Source organism: Amblyomma maculatum, chromosome 8 (genome assembly GCF_055883805.1).
Source record: "Amblyomma maculatum isolate TAMU_Amacu chromosome 8, ASM5588380v1, whole genome shotgun sequence".
In the NCBI taxonomy this organism is placed as follows: domain Eukaryota; kingdom Metazoa; phylum Arthropoda; class Arachnida; order Ixodida; family Ixodidae; genus Amblyomma; species Amblyomma maculatum.
The window spans coordinates 104,636,544-104,657,345 of record NC_139351.1 but is presented as its reverse complement, the minus strand read 5'-3'; the positions used below and the strand labels follow the sequence as shown (position 1 = coordinate 104,657,345).

The following is a 20,802-nucleotide window of genomic DNA, read 5'->3' as shown; positions in this document are numbered from 1 at the left end:
ATTACCTGTTTATCTATAGTTAACTGTCATTGCGGTTCTCAGGAGACTGTTACAGATTGCAATATAATGTTACATTGACTAGAATATCTGGCGCGAGATTTGTTGTGCCCTCCCAACTAGTAACTTTTGGCCAGTTTGTGTCAAGCACATATGAAAGCAACGTGCTATGTCGTACTTGTTTCTGACACCAGATAATCAGCGAGGTTCTAGCAAATGGACGGCACAAGGGGGATAGCAATGAAAGTGGTACCACCCATTAAACGAGAAGTGCAATATCTTCAAAACCGCGTGAAGAAAGATGATGTAGCAAACCTGATTTTGTTTGTTTTTTTCAGGATGAAAATAGGAGATCAGAGCGTTACCGTTACTTTCCTTTCACTTTATGACAGCACTGAAAAACATTTAAGGTCAGACAAAAAACTGTGTTTCAACAAGATAGCCCATTCTTAGAACAGCGAAAGCAATGCAAATGATACTGATACTTTCAAAGACATTACTACAATATATTTAGGGTTGTTTACGTTGTATCGGTGAACCTGCCTCACTTTGTGTTGCTTATATAATGCGAGTAATCGTTTTTGAGCGTAATGAAGTAATCAAATTTCACACCCCATCCTTGGTGTCTGGCGCAGCAGTGTCGACACACGTAATTCGTTCATGCGATCTTTGCGGACATGCTCTTTCACAAACAGTCACTTTATAATGTACCGTATTTACTCGCATAATGCTCGCACTCTCGTAATGCTCGCACCCCCAACATTGGGCGTCAAAAATTTAAATTTTTTTTCCTCGCATAATCATCGCACCACATATAGCAATGCAAGAAAAAAGTTTTGTTGCTGTGGTGTTTAAAACAACATCGGATATGAAGAGTTATTTAATGAGCTTACTGAATGATGAATCAGTGTAAATGGGTGTGTGCACTGCGAAAGGAAATGACCGAACAAGCACGAGTCGATTCAAAAAATTATTGTGAGTAATCACAGGAAGTTGTCACTTTAGTCTTAGTCACGCCCTTGAGAGAAGCCCCATCCCACCTTTACATGCAGAGAAAAAAAAGAAGCAACAGTATAATTTTACTGCTTGTAGAGGAAATTCGTGTAATTTCAAACTAGCACTGAACTGCAGCTTTAAAATATTGAAGGTATATCTACAGCACTGCAAAGGGTGTTAGAAAAATTAGCTGAGGCTTAACTTTAGTTGAGCCCGGTAGGTTGAGAAAGCAATAATAGCATGGCTACGCTATAGTTCTATTGCTGTTCCTCTTCTGTTTCCTGAACACGTCGTTGCCGCCCAGTTGCATTCCTAAGTTCTTGACTGCTGAGTGAACACATCGACAAAAAGTCTTCACTGTTCAAAGCGTCCATTACATTCCATTAGGAGTAGTCACCGGTTGAGGACGATTCAAGAGAAGCGCGGCGCGCTCATTAAGCTGCATCTTGAGCGCGCCTGTGAAGTTCTGTGAACTTTTGCGCCATTTCGTTTTTCGCACAGAGCGTACGAACCGAGGTAGATACTTTGAGATGAGCACACGTCCCCGGTCGAAGGGTTACCAAATTGGTGGAACCACGGACGCACGACGGAGGGCAGCTCTATTTTTGCCGGCGCAGAGTGCTCTTTCCCTTTGTGCAGTGTTCAGTGTTGAATGTCATATCGGGGACCAGCGGACGTTTTCTTTTGTATGCATTCTGGTATTGCTATGTGCGCGACTTTCCCTCTGCTCATGTGCATACAGCCTTTGTGGGGTAGCAGGTGTGCGGTGGCTGACCAGTGCGCGATGGGTCATTGAGCTGCAGGTGCTCAAGAAAAGGGCTTGGTCAAGTTGGAGTTTCCACGTAGTGTTTGAGCCCTCAGTGGCAGCTTTCTGTTTTTTTATAAAGAACTTCAGCTGTTGTTCACTCGGCAAACGTTGGTCCCGCATGCATGTGTGCGAAAAAACAAACAAGGGAAAGCAGAGGTTCAAAATGCAGTGACGTCAGTGCCATTCATATGTTAGCTTGGGGCCTCTCCTTTCCCAAGTGTTTGTTTTGTTAATATCCTTTCTCCAGTCTTTGATTGAAGACAAAAGTTGCCTGATTGCTTATTGGTTGCTGTCCCCGCCAAGGGCGGAGACAGATGGCTTAAAAGTAAGCGCTCTGGGTTAAATGAGGGCTGATTTCATCTGACCAACGAGTCAGTCGTGTAAATAGTTTTCTCCTTACTTGTGTCTTCTTGTTTTATTTATATGTAAATAAATAGTGAATATTTCTGTCATGCCATCAAGTAACGTGATTGTTGCGAGTCTGAATCTTAAAGTTATCAAGAACATCGATATCATCAAGTGTTTCACCTGGCCACCTGAAGGGGAAACTCAACAGCACCGTCGAGCGAGATGCTGTTCCCATTATTCATCTGTCTCTATAGCCCGCTGTCGTTTCCTGGCTTCATCGAGAAGGCGTGACTTTTTTTTCTGTTTATCAGGATGCATAGCTAGTGCCTCAGCTGAGCAAGCTCAAGCATTTATATACCCATCGTTTTCCTCCTCCTCTAAACTGCGAGAGGAGAGGTGACAGCAGCGCCTCCACTCGGTAGCAGCGCAGTTCCAGCTGCAGTGCGCCATGTCTACCGACCGCCACCACCCGACGACTTGACTTGGTAGCCCATCTCTCACAGCTGGCATGAAGTCACAGCCATCTGGGGTCATTAAAGATCAAACGTGCCTATCGACTGTGGCTACGCTAAGGGCTGAAAATGGTGGTAGCATTGCTTTTGCAATAATATACTTCCATTGAGAAATAAATGAGTGAGCAGCAGAATCCTTTATTGTGTTTGGTGGGAAATGAGCATTAGCATGCCTGGCTTCCCCTGGCCATCTTTTGTTGCATTTCATTTTGTATTGCTTCAACAGCAGAAACCATATTTGCAAGGAATGCACTTCAATATGTAAATTAGGAGCTCATATGCTTGTTTGGTAGCATATCTTGAGCTTATTGAGAAGATCATACCCGTTTGTGCTTGCCCACCTCGCAAACAAGCAGTTAACCTCACTCCAGGCAGGCGCTTCACGTGCAAGCCCATTGCAAGTCTGGAAGGCCTTGTAGACACCAATCTACACCCCCTTCTGAGCTCTTTCAGTGCTTATCGTTCAACTGCGATATTTCTTTTTTCTTTTTCTTGTCAGCTAACAAAGCTCGCAGCATGAGTTTTTTGCACCGCACGCTTAGTTATTTTGAAGCTGTTTCAATTTTGTTATCATCTTGCTTTTTGAATTTTTCTGCAGTTCTTAAGATGTCTCACCTCTTTGCATTAGCTATGAGTTAAAAGCCCCATGCACAATCTCGTTTGATTGACCTGCTTCAGAAGAGCTGCTACATAACCAATGCTCAATTCACCTGATATGAGTACTTATCACGCAACTTATAATAACTATTGCTGTGACAACCGCTCATCGATGACAAAAGTTTTCTTAACAACGAAATTTCCCCACCCTTATTGCTCGTCTGTTTCCTCATTGCGAAAATGCTCCAATTTCCATTGAATTGCTGGTATTGCGACGAACTCAAAATGATCCAGATTAAAATTCGTTTGTGCAACTCAGCTGTCCGGTTTGCACTACGTACTCTGATAGGCTCTAGGAATCTTGCAAGTTCTCCTCCGGCACTGCTATCGAAACACACGGGGCAGTGCGATTATTTGAGATTCTCTTCGGTCTAATGCCTTTTGCGTTTGAAATATGTGCTAGCAAGGAAATATAGAGCTTCGCTACACAAACTACATGACGAGCTAACTACTTCAATAGAGTTCCTCTTCTAAATGTAGATCAGAAATTGTTCACTTTGAAGTAAGTAATGGGTCTTTTCTGGGCAGAGTTTGTGCCCACCCTTTAACCTCGAGGGAGTTTATCAGTGACCCAAAGAAATGATGGACTGCCAAGTAATCATTTCAATAGGTGCTACTATCCCCCGGTACAAAGCATGCAGGCCAGCATGAGGAGGCGCAACGTTACAAAAAATATATAGGAGAATTCTTAAGCTTCATCTTAAGAGAGGACACGATAGCGCCTTTAACATCGTCACTTCATTCTATCAATTTTTTGCAAGAGGCTGGAACACAGTTTGGCAAAGCACTAAACGTCTATTTAGTTTGATTTCAAAGGAAAGACGCAGCATCTTCTCGGTGCACGCCCTACGTTCATAGTGAATGGCGTAGAAATATTGGAGGCACACAAGTCTGCGGTTTGAATCCCTGTCACAAACTAACCTCTACCTTGACTAGTAGATGGATGCTACATAAGAAGCAAAATTGCCTGGTACCACACCGAACGCTGTGCAATGAATGGCTACACCACAATTTAATACAAAATGACGTCCATATTTTTCGGATAAGTTTTTCTCAATTCTGGGTTACGGCGACAGCGACGCCTTTTCGCCTGAACGAGCTGCATATAATATCGCGTAATAAAAAGAAATGAAGCCGAGAAGCAGCCAACACGCAGTGACACATGCCCAACATTACTGGAACATTGGTGCTGGTAAGCAAGTCGACAGCGCTGTCACATTTGTTTCATGGCATTAGTAAGTGAATTTCTCATCACCTAAATGCATTCTCCAAGATAATACATGGTTTAGAAGTCAAAGCTATTGTAATGTAATTAGTATAATTTTACTGCAGTCATGTAAAGGCAACGGCAGCAAGCAACAGCTATGTGTGCCAGCCGCTCCATAATTCCGCGCCGCGTGTAACAGACGACACGCCCGGCAAGGAGTAAGAGTTGACTTCAGCGCCGTTAGCTCTCGTGACAGGCACCGAGAACAGCTCTCCGGGCAGAGCTGGAAAACATGTTGGTAGTAATAGTGGCCCCAACAACCACACGTAAAAAGAGGACCTCCAACCTTTGGGATTGCCGTCTCAGACAAAGATTTTGCCATTAGGGCCATGCAGCAAGGGCATATAGAATATCGATGAGAAGCAACTGCCACCTCCCAGCTACCTGCTCATATCTCTTTTGACTTGGAGGAAGGGCATGGAAGCCTTCACACTATCAAGCACATGCTGTTACTATTGCTGTGCTCACCGTACTTAGTTGAGTTCACAAGGTGCGTCATAAAATGAGGAAGCCAGCCATTTGGCACGAGGAATTCCCTGATTGTACAATTAAAATACACCATTACTTTTCCTAATAAGCACCATGGCACCTGCTTTTTAATAGAGTGCACTGTCCTATGACAGAAACACCACTGATGGACCAAAATTGTTACTCCGGTGTTCTGAACGTATTGTACAGAGGTGGAAACCCTGCAGGACACAGATTTGCATGCATGAAAAACAAAGTGCGCCATTGGCACCTTTCAATAGCCACCTTTCAGTCATGCTTTCGAAAGCCTATGTCCAGTTAGGGCCTCTAGGAAGACCCTGCTACTTACTATAATTACCAAAAAGACTTAGTCGATAGCCTTCTTCAGGGGCACACCTCACTACTATGTATACTGCTATCGTGCTAGAAGCACTGCCGTGCAGATCTGCCATGGATCATCACAGGACAAAGAAATGTCGAAAATACTTTGATATTTTTACACAAGGCACGTAGCAGGCAGACATTCTAAACGTAATGCTCATCACTGAAGCAGATGTCGAGCCAAACAATCTTCACCGGCAGGCCACGCCTGTTTCCTAAAAGGTCTCCTCGTAGATGGCTGCAAGGAACACAGGCTGCAGTCAGGGGCTGATCTGTACTGACAGCTGAAAGCAGCCAACCAAGTCCCGAAAGGACATGGCAGTAACCAGAATCGAGCACCAATGCACTAACAGTAAGCTTACCTTCTTCATCACTTTCATTCTGCACAGCGTCTCCTCCGTGCTTCCTAGGAAGGACAAAAGCAGAGCAAACATGTAGCTGCACACTTTGGAAACAAAGCTAAGGGGATGGCAAGAGGTGGGTGTTCAACACTCACCTTGCGTTTGTGCAAGGGCCCCTCTGAGATGTCATAACCTGTGCCAAAGGAAGACTTCATTTGGGGACACACTCTCTCCCAAGCACACACATACATGCGCTCACGCACGCACGCACACACACAAAGATACAGCCCAAGCAAGTGTGCCTGGGCAGCTCTACTCAGTGCAAAGCAAAAAGCAATACGGACAAAGTGTGCCGTCCTCAAAGGTGCTCATGCACGGCAAAGCGCGGAGTGCTTCGGGCAGTTTTCATTCACCATGCTAACACTTTGCCAGTCTCGTTGCCGGATGGCAGAGCTGCAAGCATTGTGAGGCACGAACTTACTTGAGCGGGTGCATAAACAATGAAACTGAATTGAATTTGGATTTCTAAAACTGCACTCGGAAATTAGGATTGGGCAAAAACAAATGAAAACACGAGTTAAGTAGTGTAGAACTCATAAGCATTTCTTTTGCAGCAGAGGTAGAGGCTGTGTTAGGCATTAATTGTGAAAGCACTGTGGTATTTTTACTGCCCCTATACAGACCTTACTTCCATAGTCGCACTAAATCTATAGTAGCGCACCAACTACATAGCAATAAAGTGCTAACTCATACTGAAGGAAATGTGCCTTTCTAGCAATCTGGGTAATCTCGGCTTCCTGCTTATGACATCGAGTAACCTCACGCCTTTGAAATTCCCGAAAGGGTCTTTAATCTTTCAGCCAATGTAGCCAAGCAAACTGCAGGGCCTGCTGTCCAAGAGAACATAGTCACTCCTCTTGTAAGAGCAATACAGAAAAGGATGAGAAGAGAAAAAAATTTTTTTTTTTTTTTCGCAATATAACTATAAAGAACAACAGACTCTAAATAGACTGTGAGGTATGTCTATCAACACCAGCATCACCTCCACTAGGCCTGCACCACTAACTTGTCCCAAGAACAAAAATGAGCTGGTAAGTACAGTGCATAATTTACCACAAATATACAAGCATAAAGACACTGCTTGACAACGAAGCCTCATTAAAAAAAACTACTAGCGTAAGGGATAAACCTGCAGGCTCCGATTCAAACTGTGTGAACATGATGCTGACAAATACAGCATGCACTGGACTCAAAAGTTAAATACCTAGGGATGATGCCTCTTCAGGTGAAGCAAAGGGCTATACTGGTTAACAAATTGCTATTTTTGTGATTATGAAAATGTGCTTTTGACAATGGAGTATGGTCAATCTGTGGCAACAAGTGGTAGCACCGATAGAGGTGCAGTCCAAGTGCATCATAGTAGGAACTTTTATGTAATCCAAATCAACAGCGGCAGTGCACGACGACCTGAGAGATTTACAAGTATGAGCTCACAAAGGAAAGCTCACCGTTCAGCAACTCACAATTAACTTTCATGCACCCCACCATTTTTTTTTTTTTTTCATCCCATCATTCTGCACACACCAAAAAGCACCCAGGCTCAGCCCAGTTCTACACTTGGGGCAAAATACCACCAAAAGAGCAGTGTGTCATGCAAAGCAAAAACGAATGGAGCAGTGCAGTCCAAGTATGCGTGGCATGGTGAACATGGACAGGGTGATCATCAATTTGTGCCCCCTACTGTTGGCTCGTAAGCAAGATGGAAAAGACAGAGGCACCTGCTTGTTGAGTGCCCAGGGCAAGAGGAGGCGGTGCCACATGTGTACTGCACGGCCAATGCTAAACATTCGGAAAAAGAAACACACCTCACAGTGGCCATTCGACAGCTCCAAGCTCTTGCCTCTACAGCCTAAGCACTGGCAGTTGCTGAGGCGGTGTTCATGAAGAATACAGCTGCCTGCCGTTGAAACATGCCTCCAGAGAGAGAGCCGTGAGCGCGTCTGGAGAGGTCAGTGGTGTTTTCATCAGCCTTAGTTAGTGACGAGAACTAAGAAATGACTGAATTTTTGTGCAACGCAAAGGCAGTGTTTTTCACACCATGTGCAGAGGTGCTCAATCTGGACCGTCCCACTGACCTCTCCCTGCACGGTTGTCACGGCTCGTTGCCAAGCCAGATGAAGAGAGTTCTCAGAAGCAGAGAGGAAGGGGGAGAAGTGACATTTAAAAAGGCAGAGCCAGCCATGTGGTGAGGGCCAAGCTAACTTGCCCGACACAGGTAGTCAATTTGGCCAACCAGTGGCACGGGCGATCGGGACTCCTGTCCAAGCTTGCTGAAGGCGCCTACAAGGGGGGTGACACGTACGCTCAGTCCTCTGCCAGCAAAGCGGGAGGGAGTTGCTCCCCTTCTACGCACTGGCAGCACACGCACCACAAGACATGAAGGTCACGGCGGTCATTCTCGCTGGCTGAAGGTCACAAACAGCTCTTTCACGACTTCGAGCATACCTCACTTTACCAATACGATTTGAAGAAATGTAAAGGTAACCAGCTGTGTCTCCACCAAATCAGATAAATGAAGCTTCATAGGTCTGATGATTCTGTCCACATATCTAAAGGCCACTGCATACAAGTTCAAGAAATAAAACCAAACTACAACAGCTCAAAACCACCTCCTCAATCCCGATTATAACAGTGATGGTGAAGTGATTCAGCTTGCAAAAGCTCACTGATGTCACTAGCAAGTTGTGACCACAGCAATGAGTTCTTACCACTCTTGTGCAGCAGTGCAACTATGGTTGGCACTTTTTTGTTACTACTAACTTTTGAACTAAAAACTGCTTTGCCCCTCACCTGTTAGAGGACTGACTGAAGCATATTTAACGTGACTCCAGCTCAGCGTCCTCTGTGTTTGCCAGTCCCAGTGCCCACACTGCTTTTCAGTTACATGCCAGTAAAAACTGTTGTGGCTATAACACACACCCGTATACCATAGCTTACTTCTATTCACTCAATTCTAGTCCACTCTATAGTTACATATCCATTCTCACGTGTGCATCTTTACAAAGAAGCCAGTAGGAAGCAATGCTGCAGAGGAAGGTAGGAAAATGCAGAGCAGCAAAAGCACTCACTAATTTGATGGAAGTGGGATCTACCTCAATGTTTGCCACGTCAGCATATCCCACTGCAAGTGAAAAAAAGAAAAGGAAAACAGAAGCTGAAACACAGCTGCACTGAGAGACAGAGCCAAGCCCCAAAACAGCCCTGTTAAGCAAATATGGGTGGCTGCTTACAGCAACAACAACAAGTGATACAAACACATGCAGATACACGAAAATAACAACAATACATGCACGTCTACACCTCAACACTGTAAATGGGTCAGAAATGAGAGGAGCTCAAATATGTTCACGATGGAGGATGCAGTACGTGCAAATATGTCGATCACTAAGCAATGAAGAAACAGAGAGGATCTTTCGGGCCCAAATTCCTGTACTTCTAGCACCAAGGAATGTCTGTGCGCATGCCCTCTGGTATAACACTGATTTCTGAGCTTCAATATAAATATCTCAAACTAAGTAACTGAGCAAACAACAGTAGGGAAATGTCTAGTTCGCTACGACATACATACCGAAGAAGTGTCAATCACTGAAACCAAGGAAAACATAGGGAAATGAGTTTTTTTTTTTGCCTCTGGTGATGAATGAGAAATTAGCAGCATATTAAATTATTTGACAATTCAACTAGAAAATAAAAAACGACCACATGCTGATAGTAGGATTTGAACCTAAAATTTCCGTGTACTAAACAGGATGCTCTACGAATTGAGCTGTCCAATTCTCTAGTCTAAATAATATGCTTTAACTGCTATTGTAGCCACAGTATCATAGGCTCGTCCTCATCTGATTGTCACACCTCACTCCACAACAGGAAATCTTTGAATTCAATAGTACCCCGCTCTTCTGCATTTTTTGAGAAACACATGACGATGCTGCATGCCTCCTCTCAGTTCAGTGCGACTTTGCACGCTGCTAGCTGTTAAAGACTTATAACTCCAAGTGAACTACATAGCGTGCACACCCTATGTGTGATGTTGCCCATATCAAAGAGTGTTGATGCTCTGTGTCTGCTCTTGTAGCCATAACACAACCAGGTAGGCGCCATGACACCATTGCAGCTGCATCAAATATACTAGGCCACTAACACTGAACAGAGCACTGAAGGAGAGAGACATCACATATGATGCCATCCTGCAAGCTCTTTCCTGGACATGAAAACCTTGATGCTTAAACTTGAAAGAAAAAAAAAAAAGAATAAAAATTTTCACCCCATGTATCTTTTTTTCTCCTTTTACCTTCACTTCAATAGCTGAGTAGACCGTGAGAGTGTCTCTGTCTGCCCTTAGCAGCTAAAGAATTCCAAGCACCCTCTTCTTCGGCTTCTTCTTTGAGACTGAAGGGTGAGAAGAATCAAACTCTTTAGTGCACTGGGATCTGGAGTCAGACATGCTACTTTTAGGCCCCACGGGCACAATCGTACAGCTTTGTTAAAAGAGGCTGTATATTATCCGTGGCGGGTGGTCCTTTACATAATGTGGTAGCTTAAGATTATGAGAATGAGTATGCATGAAGTAATGGAGGCACAAACCATGAATAGTGACTAAGCAAGTAGCAAAGCGCAGTTACATGAATGAGGACTCGCAAGGAAAGCCAGAGATGGGAGCCCATACATATCCCTGAAGCTTAAGTGCCTCCTATATTTTTTTTTAACGAATCTTTGCTAGCACCGTGGAGAGGCAGAGCGCCTATTTTGCAGGCACTCAAGAAATATGTGCTGTAGCCTTCCTCCAGTCTGTGCTATTGGCATCCTGCAGCATGAAAGCACTTGCCTTCCCATTGGCTGTTTCGGACGAGCCACTTCCCGGGCGGGTTGTGTTCCATGCGCAGCACATACACAGGTTCCCCCCGACGCAGAGGGAGGTCGAGACCCCTAGGCCCGCCACCACTGCTGCTGCCCCGTGCACGGCCCGCGTCCAGGGGTTGTTGCCGCTCCCAGCCACCCAGCAGCTGTGCAAATACCGCATAACGTCATCATCATCACCACCATCATCATCAGCCCATCTACACTTATACCTACGCAATTCGGCTAGGACATGTGCGGAAGTTTTTGTATGGATTACCCATTAAAAAGGGGAAACCCCCATATCCAAATCGAAATTCATAGCAGTACAAAGGTCTCACCCGCTAATCTCCAATGAACCCTGTCTATAATCGGCCGCACCAATAGTTACATCCACATATGGTCTGAGCATTGCAGAGGTTGCGCCGCCTTTCGTCCGCGCCACAAAACACATACGGGGCTTTCGATGGCCTTGCTCCTTGCGTTACTGTGCCGTTGAGCATTGTGACGTATGAAAAATGCAATCATTTGGATGTTTTGTTTCACGTATGACTTGGGTTGTGTCCAAAAATAGCAGTCGTATAGTGAGGTGTTCGAATAGGTGTGAAAGCTGCTCCGTAACATGTTTCTACAGTTTCCTGGCTGCCCTTACGAAAGGGAGCGAAACCAACAATGGCATTTCGAGAAAAAAATAGAGAGAAAGAGACAGCTACACATGTCTGGTTACTTTCGTAATATTTACTGCATCGCTTTACTGCGCTGCATTGTAGAATATCATTAGCCGTATTTGGTGCGGCCAGTTTAGCGCCGCTGGTGCATTTTGAATGTTGCTTTTACAGTTGTATGCGAAAGTAGCACACTTCTTTTACTCATCACAACTGATAAGTGCGGATCATTTTTGCGCTGCCAATTTATCAAAGTGAATGCAATATGAATCGCACCATGTTTCACACATGGCTTCGGATTGTTTGTGAACTCTTTGTGCACATCTGTGTTACATAGACAATGCACGAGCTGTGAAGTAATATAGTGTGTGCGTGCTACTTGTTCTAGGTTTTGCCCAGCTGGCTCTTAAGTTTTTAGTTAATTGTAGAATATCATTCCGTGTGTGCAACTGCCAAATGGGTATGCTGCAACATTCTTATTTGTGCAATAATGCTGTTTATAACAGGCATGGAGCTGGAACATTGCCAAACATGTAACACCTTTCTAATGGTTGAGTACTAACTCTATGTCCCAGAGACTTTTACTTAGGTCGACCTTAATTAATCTTCCCTTTTGTATGTAAACAGCAAGCTTTTGGTTGAAAAGTTATTTGGCAGTTGTGATATTACATTTGCTCATTTCATAACTACTAATAGCATCTTGCAGCTTGTTTGACGCACACTTGCTTTGCTTTTTCAAGTTCAGTAAAGATGGGAGTTGGTGGAAGCCAACAAAAACAGCAGAGTTTGCAGCCAGCATTTTGTTAATACTTAGCGACTAGAAAAATGACCCAAAGAAGCCAGCATACCTACCTACAATATTTAGAGCTTTTACATATGGTCTACAGTAGAAACACCTAAGTACTAACAAATATAAATTTATTTTTGGTGGTTTATTTCAACCTGGCTAATGCAAGTTAGGTAACTGCATGGCATGAAATTTTTAAAATGAAGCTTTTTACCTGCTACAGATGAGGCAAAAATCCTGTGATGCCAGCCTTCTAACAAAAAAAAAATAAAATAAAGCTGCACTTGAAATGCACACTTTAGCATGCAGGTTAAAGAGATCAAAACAATTACTGAATGAACAATAGCTGCCTTATTTCAGACCTGGCGTGACTTGTTATATGTACATGCTACGCGCATGGGTATAGCGAAAAATCATGCTAGTGTTGGGACTCTGTAGATAAGAAGGTACCTCTGAGCACAGCTGAGGCTGTCATACTAGCTTCTCAAGCTTACAGTAAAATATAGTGTTACAGCAGTGATTTCATGTGCGATTTTTATCCGTCGCGGTGGCGGTCCAGTTATGTGCAGCTTTCCACTATATTGTCCCTAATCTTGTGTTCCCTCCCGACTCTGCCATCCCAAGCTACATTTGCCTTCTTTCGGAATCCACCAGATTACCCGGAAGGACTATTGGGTACCTGTTCTATGCAAGACATGGCCTTCCTGCCAATGCTCATTTCTTCTTTGTCTTCTCAGAGAATGCTTGTTCCTTAACCAACTACACTCTGTTCTTTTCACCTAAAGGGCCCATGAAAAGCTATCTACTATATCTAGAAAAAGTGCACTAGCAATAGGTATCTATCAATCGTCTCTGGACCCAAAAATTTTGAAACTACCTTCATTAGCACCGATCATATGGGTGATCAAAAATAATGCTCCTCCTCTCCCCTTCAACTCAGCCACCACTAGTATGTAAGAAAAATAAGAAAACAGGTCATGGCATCACCCCACCCTGCCTCGTCACGCCCATATAACTTGGAATGTGGGCATGCCCAGTAGGTCCATGTGACCTCATGGGGAAAGATTGGGCGCAATGCGCACTGGGATGTGTCACTCAAATTGGTTACGAGCAGTCGCCAGGAGCATTTTAAAAAAATTATTTGTAAATTACAGACGCATGCAAACATTTCAAATTTCACTCAAATACTCACAAAGACCACCTGCATAGATTTCTTGCATTGGACTATTACTGCAAGTAGAATTTGAAAGGCCCTTTAATATTCCCCTATCATTTTCTTTTCTGCAATGCTCTCAGTTTATTTCCAATCTAACTGCTCACCCCAAATGCTTTGCACAGTCTATCATATTCCTGCTTGTCCTTCCTAGGAAGGCTGTCTCTGCCCATCAGTGGAGCTGGTGAAAGAGGCGGTGGTCTGCAAAAAGAAAAAAAAAAATGCAAAGAACAAAAAACAGACAGTAGAACAGTGGCTTAGCCCAGTAAGGGCCCTATCATTTCAAATGGCGGTCACTCACAGGTCATCTGTGGGCATCTCTTCGTACAGCTCTTCTAGAGTCTGGAACAGAGAATAAATTCACTTTTGTCAATTCATTTTGCAGCTGAACCCCTTCCAAGAAAACGCTGCCACCATTTTGCTGATCATGTACAGGAGCATCACTAGAGTAGCAATACTCAGTATAGGAAACCCAAGCTCAAGTTTCGGAGCGTGACTTCAGCACCACACCTCCCCTGGCGGCGAGCCGTCGAGGCTATTTGGGCTTGACTAAGAAAGAGCATAGCGGGTGCTGCCAGCCAGACACCGGTGGTAGCAGCAGTAGCTCACGCACGTACGCACCCTTCAGTCCAAGCGGAAAGTAGGAGAGGAGCGGCACTTCCATTCAAGAATGCTGGTCTCCTTGCCGGCTATGAAGGGTGAGATGAGTGGTGAACAGGCTAATGGTTCGTTCAAAAAGTGGAAGCAGCCCATTAAATTAAAAATGAACTGTTGCTCGCCGGAAAGCATTTCTCGTGGGTTCTGAATTGATCCATTGATTTTACCAAAGCACTGCATTTATAGCATGAATGTTTTTCCAACTCTCAGCAGAAGAGGTCAAAACCTTGAATATTGTCCCACTGGTGCACGAATTTACTTTGTAATAATTTAAATGAAGGCCATCACAGCTTCATTTTGAAATGAGCGTAAGTTCCAGCACTGCAATGGCATCTTCCATCTGCGCGGAGGTTTTGCCAAGAGGGTGCTGATGCACAGAGCAGCGCAGCGCCCTCTGGCCCAAGTTGTCTCCCTTATACTGAAACGGTCACTTTCGCACAGGTCGATGCGTGAAAGTTATGCGGATGCCTAAGGTGTAATAGGACAGCGCCATGAGTAACGTTGCTACTAGAGGTTTCTATCACTGCAGCTCAATTGAGATTCTTGTAGCATTTAATTTTTTTTTATTTTATCACTTATAGTGAATGATGGAGTCCACCATTCACTTATAGTGAATGGTGGAGTCCACCAAATGCCACTGCTCTTGGCTATGTGATGTGACCAGCACATCTGCCAGACGCCAATTGCCAGTGCACCTGCAAACTTGGCCATATCATGTGGCCTCATCAATTTAACACACCAGCAAACAATGAGCACTGTCATCAGCCATCTGCCAGAGCTTCTGCCAATGTTATATGACCACGTGATGTCATCAACCTCTAGACCAATCAGTGAATTTCCTGACACGAACGGGTTTTCCTGCTCGCGTGGAATCTACTGCTACTGCATTAAAGCGCTGAGCCGGCAGACACTCACGTCCTGATACAGCTCATCTTCTGTTGGCCGTGGAGGTGCTGGAGGGGTGCGGGCTGGAGGTAAGGAGGGAGGCTCATCGTCCAGCTCAGTGTCTGCGTACGGCTCATCGTCGCCACACCCACTGCCCAACTCTTCATCCTCCGTGTACTCCGGGCTGCAGCCACAATATGAATATACAAGCGCCACCCGGCTTTCAGCTAAGTAACACTTGGCACATCACAACGAAAGCAGTACCAGTGGAAACAGGGGACTTTTCTAAATTTCAAACAAATCTCGCAGCAACAGCAATGACCTACCCAACAACAATGATATGTGAGCACCAAGTACTACTTTAATTAGTGCCTGCACAACCACCTGCATTTGTTTTTTCATTGGTTGTGTGCTGCGCATTTCAGGTTCTTTAGTAAAATAAAGAAATAATTTAGAAGTCAACATCATACCAGAGTATTCCTTACTTTACCAAACCCTGCTTGCCGAGCACTCTTCCCATGTTGTGATGGAAGAGTATGACTCACATTGGGGAGGTTGGCTGCCTGGACTCTGAGGCAGCCTCATCTTCACGAGTTTCATTGGCTGATGTGACAGGCAATGCAGGCAGCGTTCGCGGTGGCTTGGGCACAGCAGGTCGTGGTGGTGGGGGCCGTGACGGGGGCACAGGAGGAGGACTCCGGCCAGGCACTGCACACACGTGCAATGACCTTCACTGCTCAGAGCAGTCTGCTTTTGCAGCAGAACATGCCACTGAGATCTCCAATTCCCTTTATGACAGGAAAGGGTTGGGACAAGTCACCTTCGTGACCCTCAGTTCTCTTGCTGATCGGCAAATGTGGAATTGCATCAACCTTTCGACCCTGAATTCTCTTCCTGATGAAAAAAAAAAAAATTGAAAATTAATCAATATCTTGACCTTCCTCTTCTAATGCGGAAAGTATGGATGAACCAGCTAGATGATTACCAAGGTATAGGTGCAAAACCTTTTTATCGAATTTAGCAGGCCCAGACATTTCAGGCCAGGTACCAAACTGAAATGCTTTTCACTCCTCAATTCACTACAGGCTGCTAAGTGGCTCCTAAGCTCTCTCAAGCAAGTGTCTTAAAGTAAGCTATAAATGGAGGACATGATAATGTAGTGCTTAAAAATTCAGGCGCATCATGCAGGAAGACATGTCACACTAATATCCAAACACCACACCATTGCATGACTCCCTATGCATTTTAAGAAACTACGCGTTGTACACTCGATCTTCACAAACAATACATGGTGCAGCAGTTAGGTAAGTCTCCATCCTATGCGGTCTTTTGAGGTTCTACATTGATCATGCTTTTAAAAAAAATAGAAAGGTTAGGGGTAGTCATTCATGCAGACAAGTAGAAGGTCTATATGAAATTGCAGTTAAATACGTCCATACAAGGTCTGTGCAAACACGGGGCACCAGTACATACGGGGAGGCCTATAAGGCTGTGCTGAAGTGCTTGGCGCGGGGTCTAGTGGACTAGATATGGATGGTAGGCACATGCCAGTGGGCCGGGATGGCTTGGGGGGGCAGCTACCAGTGACTGGAGACAGCTCGCGCCTCCGCCATCCGTGCATCACAGGGTAGCGCACCAGCTGTGGGGGAACATAAAGTGGTGGCTCGGGAAGCTTCGGCTTTTGCTTTGGTGAGGGTGCCGGGGACTTTGGCAGGCACGGTGGCACAAGAGACGGTAGCACAAGACATGGTGCCTCCTCGCTCTGCTGAGGTGATGCGATGCTCCCTTTCCGGCTAGACACCGGCGGTGCTTTGGACAAAGAAATGGGCGTCACATAGTCCTCCTCTTCTGAAAGAGAGGAAGCATCGCAGCTTGGCTGCTTAGAGGTGCCGTTCTCATCTTCTACGGCTGCAGCCTCAATCATGGGTGAAATTCTGTGAGCAGCAACAACGGCGATGTGTTTCTCTGAGGTGGGGCTCTTTTCTTCTGCCGCTTTGGCCTCGCGTTGCAAGACCAGCTGTCCAACACGTTGTGCTATAGCTTCCCTGTTGCGCTCGAATGAGGCCCTCCCAGAAGCGTTCCCTGCCCTGCGCAAATTCACGCTACTATCTTGAGCTGCTACACCTTGAGATTCCCCGACGGTGCTGCCGAGAGGAGACTTCTGCTGTACTTGAGCAGATATGCTGGGTTTGTTGGGTGGCTTTGGTGCGAGGCTGGGGCGGGGAATACGCACTTCGGCTGAGCCGTCTTGCTTTTTGAGGCTGCCAGCGCGGCCCCCAACCTGGAAATCCTTGTCATTAAACAGGTTACGGAGAGTCTGGACATTGGGTCTTGGAGTCGCCAACTCCAAGGCTCTAACCCTCGGCTCATCCTGCAAAAACAACCAGCCACAAGCAGGTTGCAAATCCGAGGACTGCTTGTAAATAGATGCACACTACTTCCTTTAAACGCTATGGCTGTTCCTGCCACATGATGACCATTCATTAGCAATCACTCAAGCATACATACAAGGAGTCAAGTGTCAAATATATGTGATTTTTAGCATTTGCTGTGGATTGAAAACTACTCACAACAACTCTCCTCTGCAAATGCGGGAACAGTCATACATTCAGCCTCACAAGCATCAGTGAACTGTACCTGTAGATCTCTCAAGCTAACATCATGCTACAGCTATGTCCATCAGAAGTACACATGTTGCCACATTCATGACGCTTAGCTGCATCCTCCAAAATGCAATAATAACAAAACTTCTCTACCACTCTCGACTGCCACTATGTGACAGCGTATGATTCGCTGTCATCCAACTATGCCACATGCAACATATGACAGGGGAAACAAAGGCGTGTTTAAAGTAACCAGCAGAAATTCAGGCTGCATTTCTTGGTAAACCTTATAAATACAAAAAAGGGATAGTATGGACAAAAAAGAACATGCAACATTTTGTGTGGTTATGAGCACTGCCACTTACATATTCCATCTCTTTTGTTTATGCAAATGCCTCTTGAAATTAACTACATAAATAATTCTCATTTCCAGGATTTTCTGCTCAGAGCATTACAAGAGTGCAATGCAGATTGCATTTAGGACCCCTCCTCATCAAAGCTGAACTAGGAAACAGCTTCAAGCATTGAAAGCATCTTGTGGGCCACAAGCACACAACAGCCGCTTTCTTTCAATTCCCGGGCTGCGCAAGTGGTTGCAATGCAAGACGGGGGGGCCACACAGTTCTTGGAAGATGTGAGTCTCCTCCCTCGTAGTTGACAGGAAGGGCCCTAATCACATCCAATTGAGCAGCCCTCCCCTCTCTCAGGACACTCATTGCATGAACTCCGCGCCTGCAAAGTGCTGCCTCACTTCATCTCTATTTTGCTCGTGTAAAGAAGCTGAGGCAGCCTCTGTTATTTAAGCAGGAAGGATAGTGCTTGAACTTTCCATGTATGCCCTTTAATGAACACAACAGATGTTTCCTCAGTCTGGAATTACCAAAATTATGTACAGTCATCCAATGCCGAAACCTCTAAGTAACAGTTGACAGTAGCAGAGTTTTACTCATAGCATCAACTTCAGTGCTGTGAGCAGTAACCAGAATGCTGCCATATATGCTTCAACTGCTCTCTTGTGTAATGTGGGCAGGCCTGCTCAGCAATTAAACCCTGGAGTATAATAGTTGTTTTCAGAGCTTTCATGCTACCTTCAATTGCTTCTGGTGTCATTAAGAACCACAGGTACACTCGTGGAAGTGTGGCTGCCCAGGATAAAAACTTCCGCTTTTAAAAGCACAGGCTCATATAAGGAACGAAAAGAAGCCTTGGTCTGGTTTGTAGGGTTTCATAGACTCAGGCTGAGAAAGAAACACTGCTAACTAAAAGTGTTTCATTATGCCCCGAATTCTCAACTTACGGACGGTTCTAGCTGGCATGTTTTTCACTTTTTGATGGCAAGTTTCGCTCGATGTAACAAAGTTGAGGGGAGCCGTGAATTATTTCGTTAAATCGAGAATTTCGGTAAATTGAGTGGGGCATTTCTCGGTCCTATAATTTGGTACATTCGATTATAAGGTGCGGCGGCACCCAAAAAGCTACCGCGGCATCATACTTGCGAAGCCTCCCAAAATGAAATGCACCCAGCGAAATTTACCGGCGCCGTTAGCGCACAAGAAACAAAAATTGTTGCTCATCAAGAAGTGCCCGAGAGGACTACAAATTTATTTTCCAGCAATCAAGTTGTTGATCATTGCCTGTGTGCGCCTTGTGAACAATGACCGCACCGATTTCGCGTAGAGGTCTAAAGGGCTATTATAGCACTGTAGGCCTAACAAGCTCAGCTTAAGAAAAGCATGCACTCAAAGGCACGGGGAAATATCCGCAGAAGCACAATCTCGATTGATTTCGTTATTTAGAGTTAGTCAAAGCATTGAATCCTATGGACGTCTGAGGGGGGATTACGATATCTTCGTTAAATCGGGACTTTCGTTAAATCGGGACTTTCGTTAAATCGGGTTTCGTTAAATCGAGTTTTAAATGCCATCAGTTAGAGCGAAGAAAGGCATCATAGTGATGTCATAGGTTCTATGCCCTCTGCCTGGGAACATCGCAAGTTGTTAGAGAGCGAATTCTGAATTCATAAACGTGAACTCAAAAAATAAAATTCCTTTCTTTGTGGGCAACCTAACTGTCCAGCGGCGGAACCATGACGCTCAACACTGGCTCGCTCATTCTTGCTTGCGCAGCGCGACCGGACCACCCGCGGCTTTACGCCACGGGACCCACGCAATTTCTCCGATGCGTCACACACGGGATGTGGCCCATGAATTCATCTTTTCCGTGCCGATTACGCACTGGAGCGATAACAGGCCGAACAAACGCGCAATAGAGAACACACGCACAGAGACAAAAAAAAGAATGCGCTGACGGATACGCGCGCAGGGCACGGACGCGCAGCTTTCCGCTCGGCATCCGCCGATAAACGCTCTGACCGGGGCAGGATGCCGCTCTCCGACGCCGTTCCGCCGGCCGGGCAGGCACAGCCGTGCTTCGAAAAACGAAACGAACCGGCCCGCCGCCACTACGGGCTGGGCGGCCTTCGCTCCAGCAATTAATTTTTGCTCTTTAGCCGGCGCTGCCCCGCCGCCGCGGAGAAAAAAAAATCGGGCGCTGTCGACGACGGCATCGACCCGCGCGGAGGCGAAACTTTCTCCGAAGAAAGTTAGCGCTGGGCCGGCTGGGCGCTGCTGGCGCCTACATGCGACGAGGAAGTTGATCCGCAGCACGCAATGCGACTTTGAACCTGCGCGAGACATTGCGCGCACAGCTGCGGTTCAGAGCATTTTGGCGTATTCAAGCAGTGTGTGCATACGACTGCACACGACAATCACGAAACTCGGCACGTTTCAAGTCGGCGGGCGTTCAACTGAGTCGGGGAAGGGGAGCAGATAGTAGAGCAGCTGCGGGCGGCTCTTTCGACTTACCGAAAGCACCGCCAGCCGCTAAAGCTCAATCATGCTACTGACACCTATGCCACAGTTGATTATTGACCCGAATAGCTCCGCAAACGCAGCGTGGCGCGTGAAAAAACAAGTGACTCATGAGCAAGAACTCACCTTCATCGGACACTACACACACTTGCACCTTGCGTGAAAGAGGAGACAACGAGAAGGAAAGAAACCAGTGTGAAACGCTATGACACAGTCACTGACTACACTGAAGTTACTAAAGAAGTTCGCGAAACCACAACTTGGAGTGTAACTTGCACAAACAACGATCAAAACGAACCGCCCACATCATACCCATGCACACGAGCAATCAACTGATGACAAACCAGCTAGAGCAGTCATTGGAGCAGTGACGAGCGAGACGAGGAGGAGACGCGTTCAGCACTCTCTCACAGTGAGAGAAAGGGAGAAAAAGAAAGAGAGAGAGAGAGGA

The 20,802-nt window shown here is 45.6% G+C and overlaps 1 protein-coding gene across 7 annotated transcripts; it reads right to left on the bottom strand.

Moving 5' to 3' along the window:
- Positions 1-5,137: 5,137 nt before the first annotated feature.
- LOC146182086 (uncharacterized) lies at positions 5,138-20,755 on the bottom strand. Of its 7 annotated transcripts, none has more exons than XM_084577079.1 (11): positions 20,478-20,749; positions 16,352-17,249; positions 15,424-15,586; positions 14,909-15,062; positions 13,638-13,678; positions 13,444-13,537; positions 10,661-10,838; positions 8,904-8,956; positions 5,931-5,968; positions 5,797-5,840; positions 5,141-5,672 (listed from the first exon to the last, which is right to left on the bottom strand). In XM_084577079.1, exons 1-11 carry the CDS (start codon positions 20,481-20,483, stop codon positions 5,650-5,652), a joined length of 1,692 nt encoding a protein of 563 aa, XP_084433205.1. In that variant the 5' UTR covers positions 20,484-20,749; the 3' UTR covers positions 5,141-5,649. The 7 variants fall into 7 exon arrangements, 5 of the variants coding, with proteins under 5 accessions (XP_084433207.1, XP_084433205.1, XP_084433206.1 ...); XM_084577080.1 differs by having other exon boundaries at positions 5,520-5,672; positions 8,928-8,956; positions 20,478-20,747; XM_084577081.1 differs by lacking the exon at positions 8,904-8,956 and having other exon boundaries at positions 5,138-5,672.
- Between the last annotated feature and the right edge of the window lie 47 nt (positions 20,756-20,802).

Coding starts and splice junctions, on each gene's coding strand:
- LOC146182086 (XM_084577076.1), bottom strand. Junction 15,063..15,423: donor AGGCAGCCAACCTCCCCAAT/GTGAGTCATACT, acceptor TTGTGGCTGCAG/CCCGGAGTACACGGAGGATG. Junction 13,679..14,908: donor AAGATGAGCTGTATCAGGAC/GTGAGTGTCTGC, acceptor TCTCTGTTCCAG/ACTCTAGAAGAGCTGTACGA.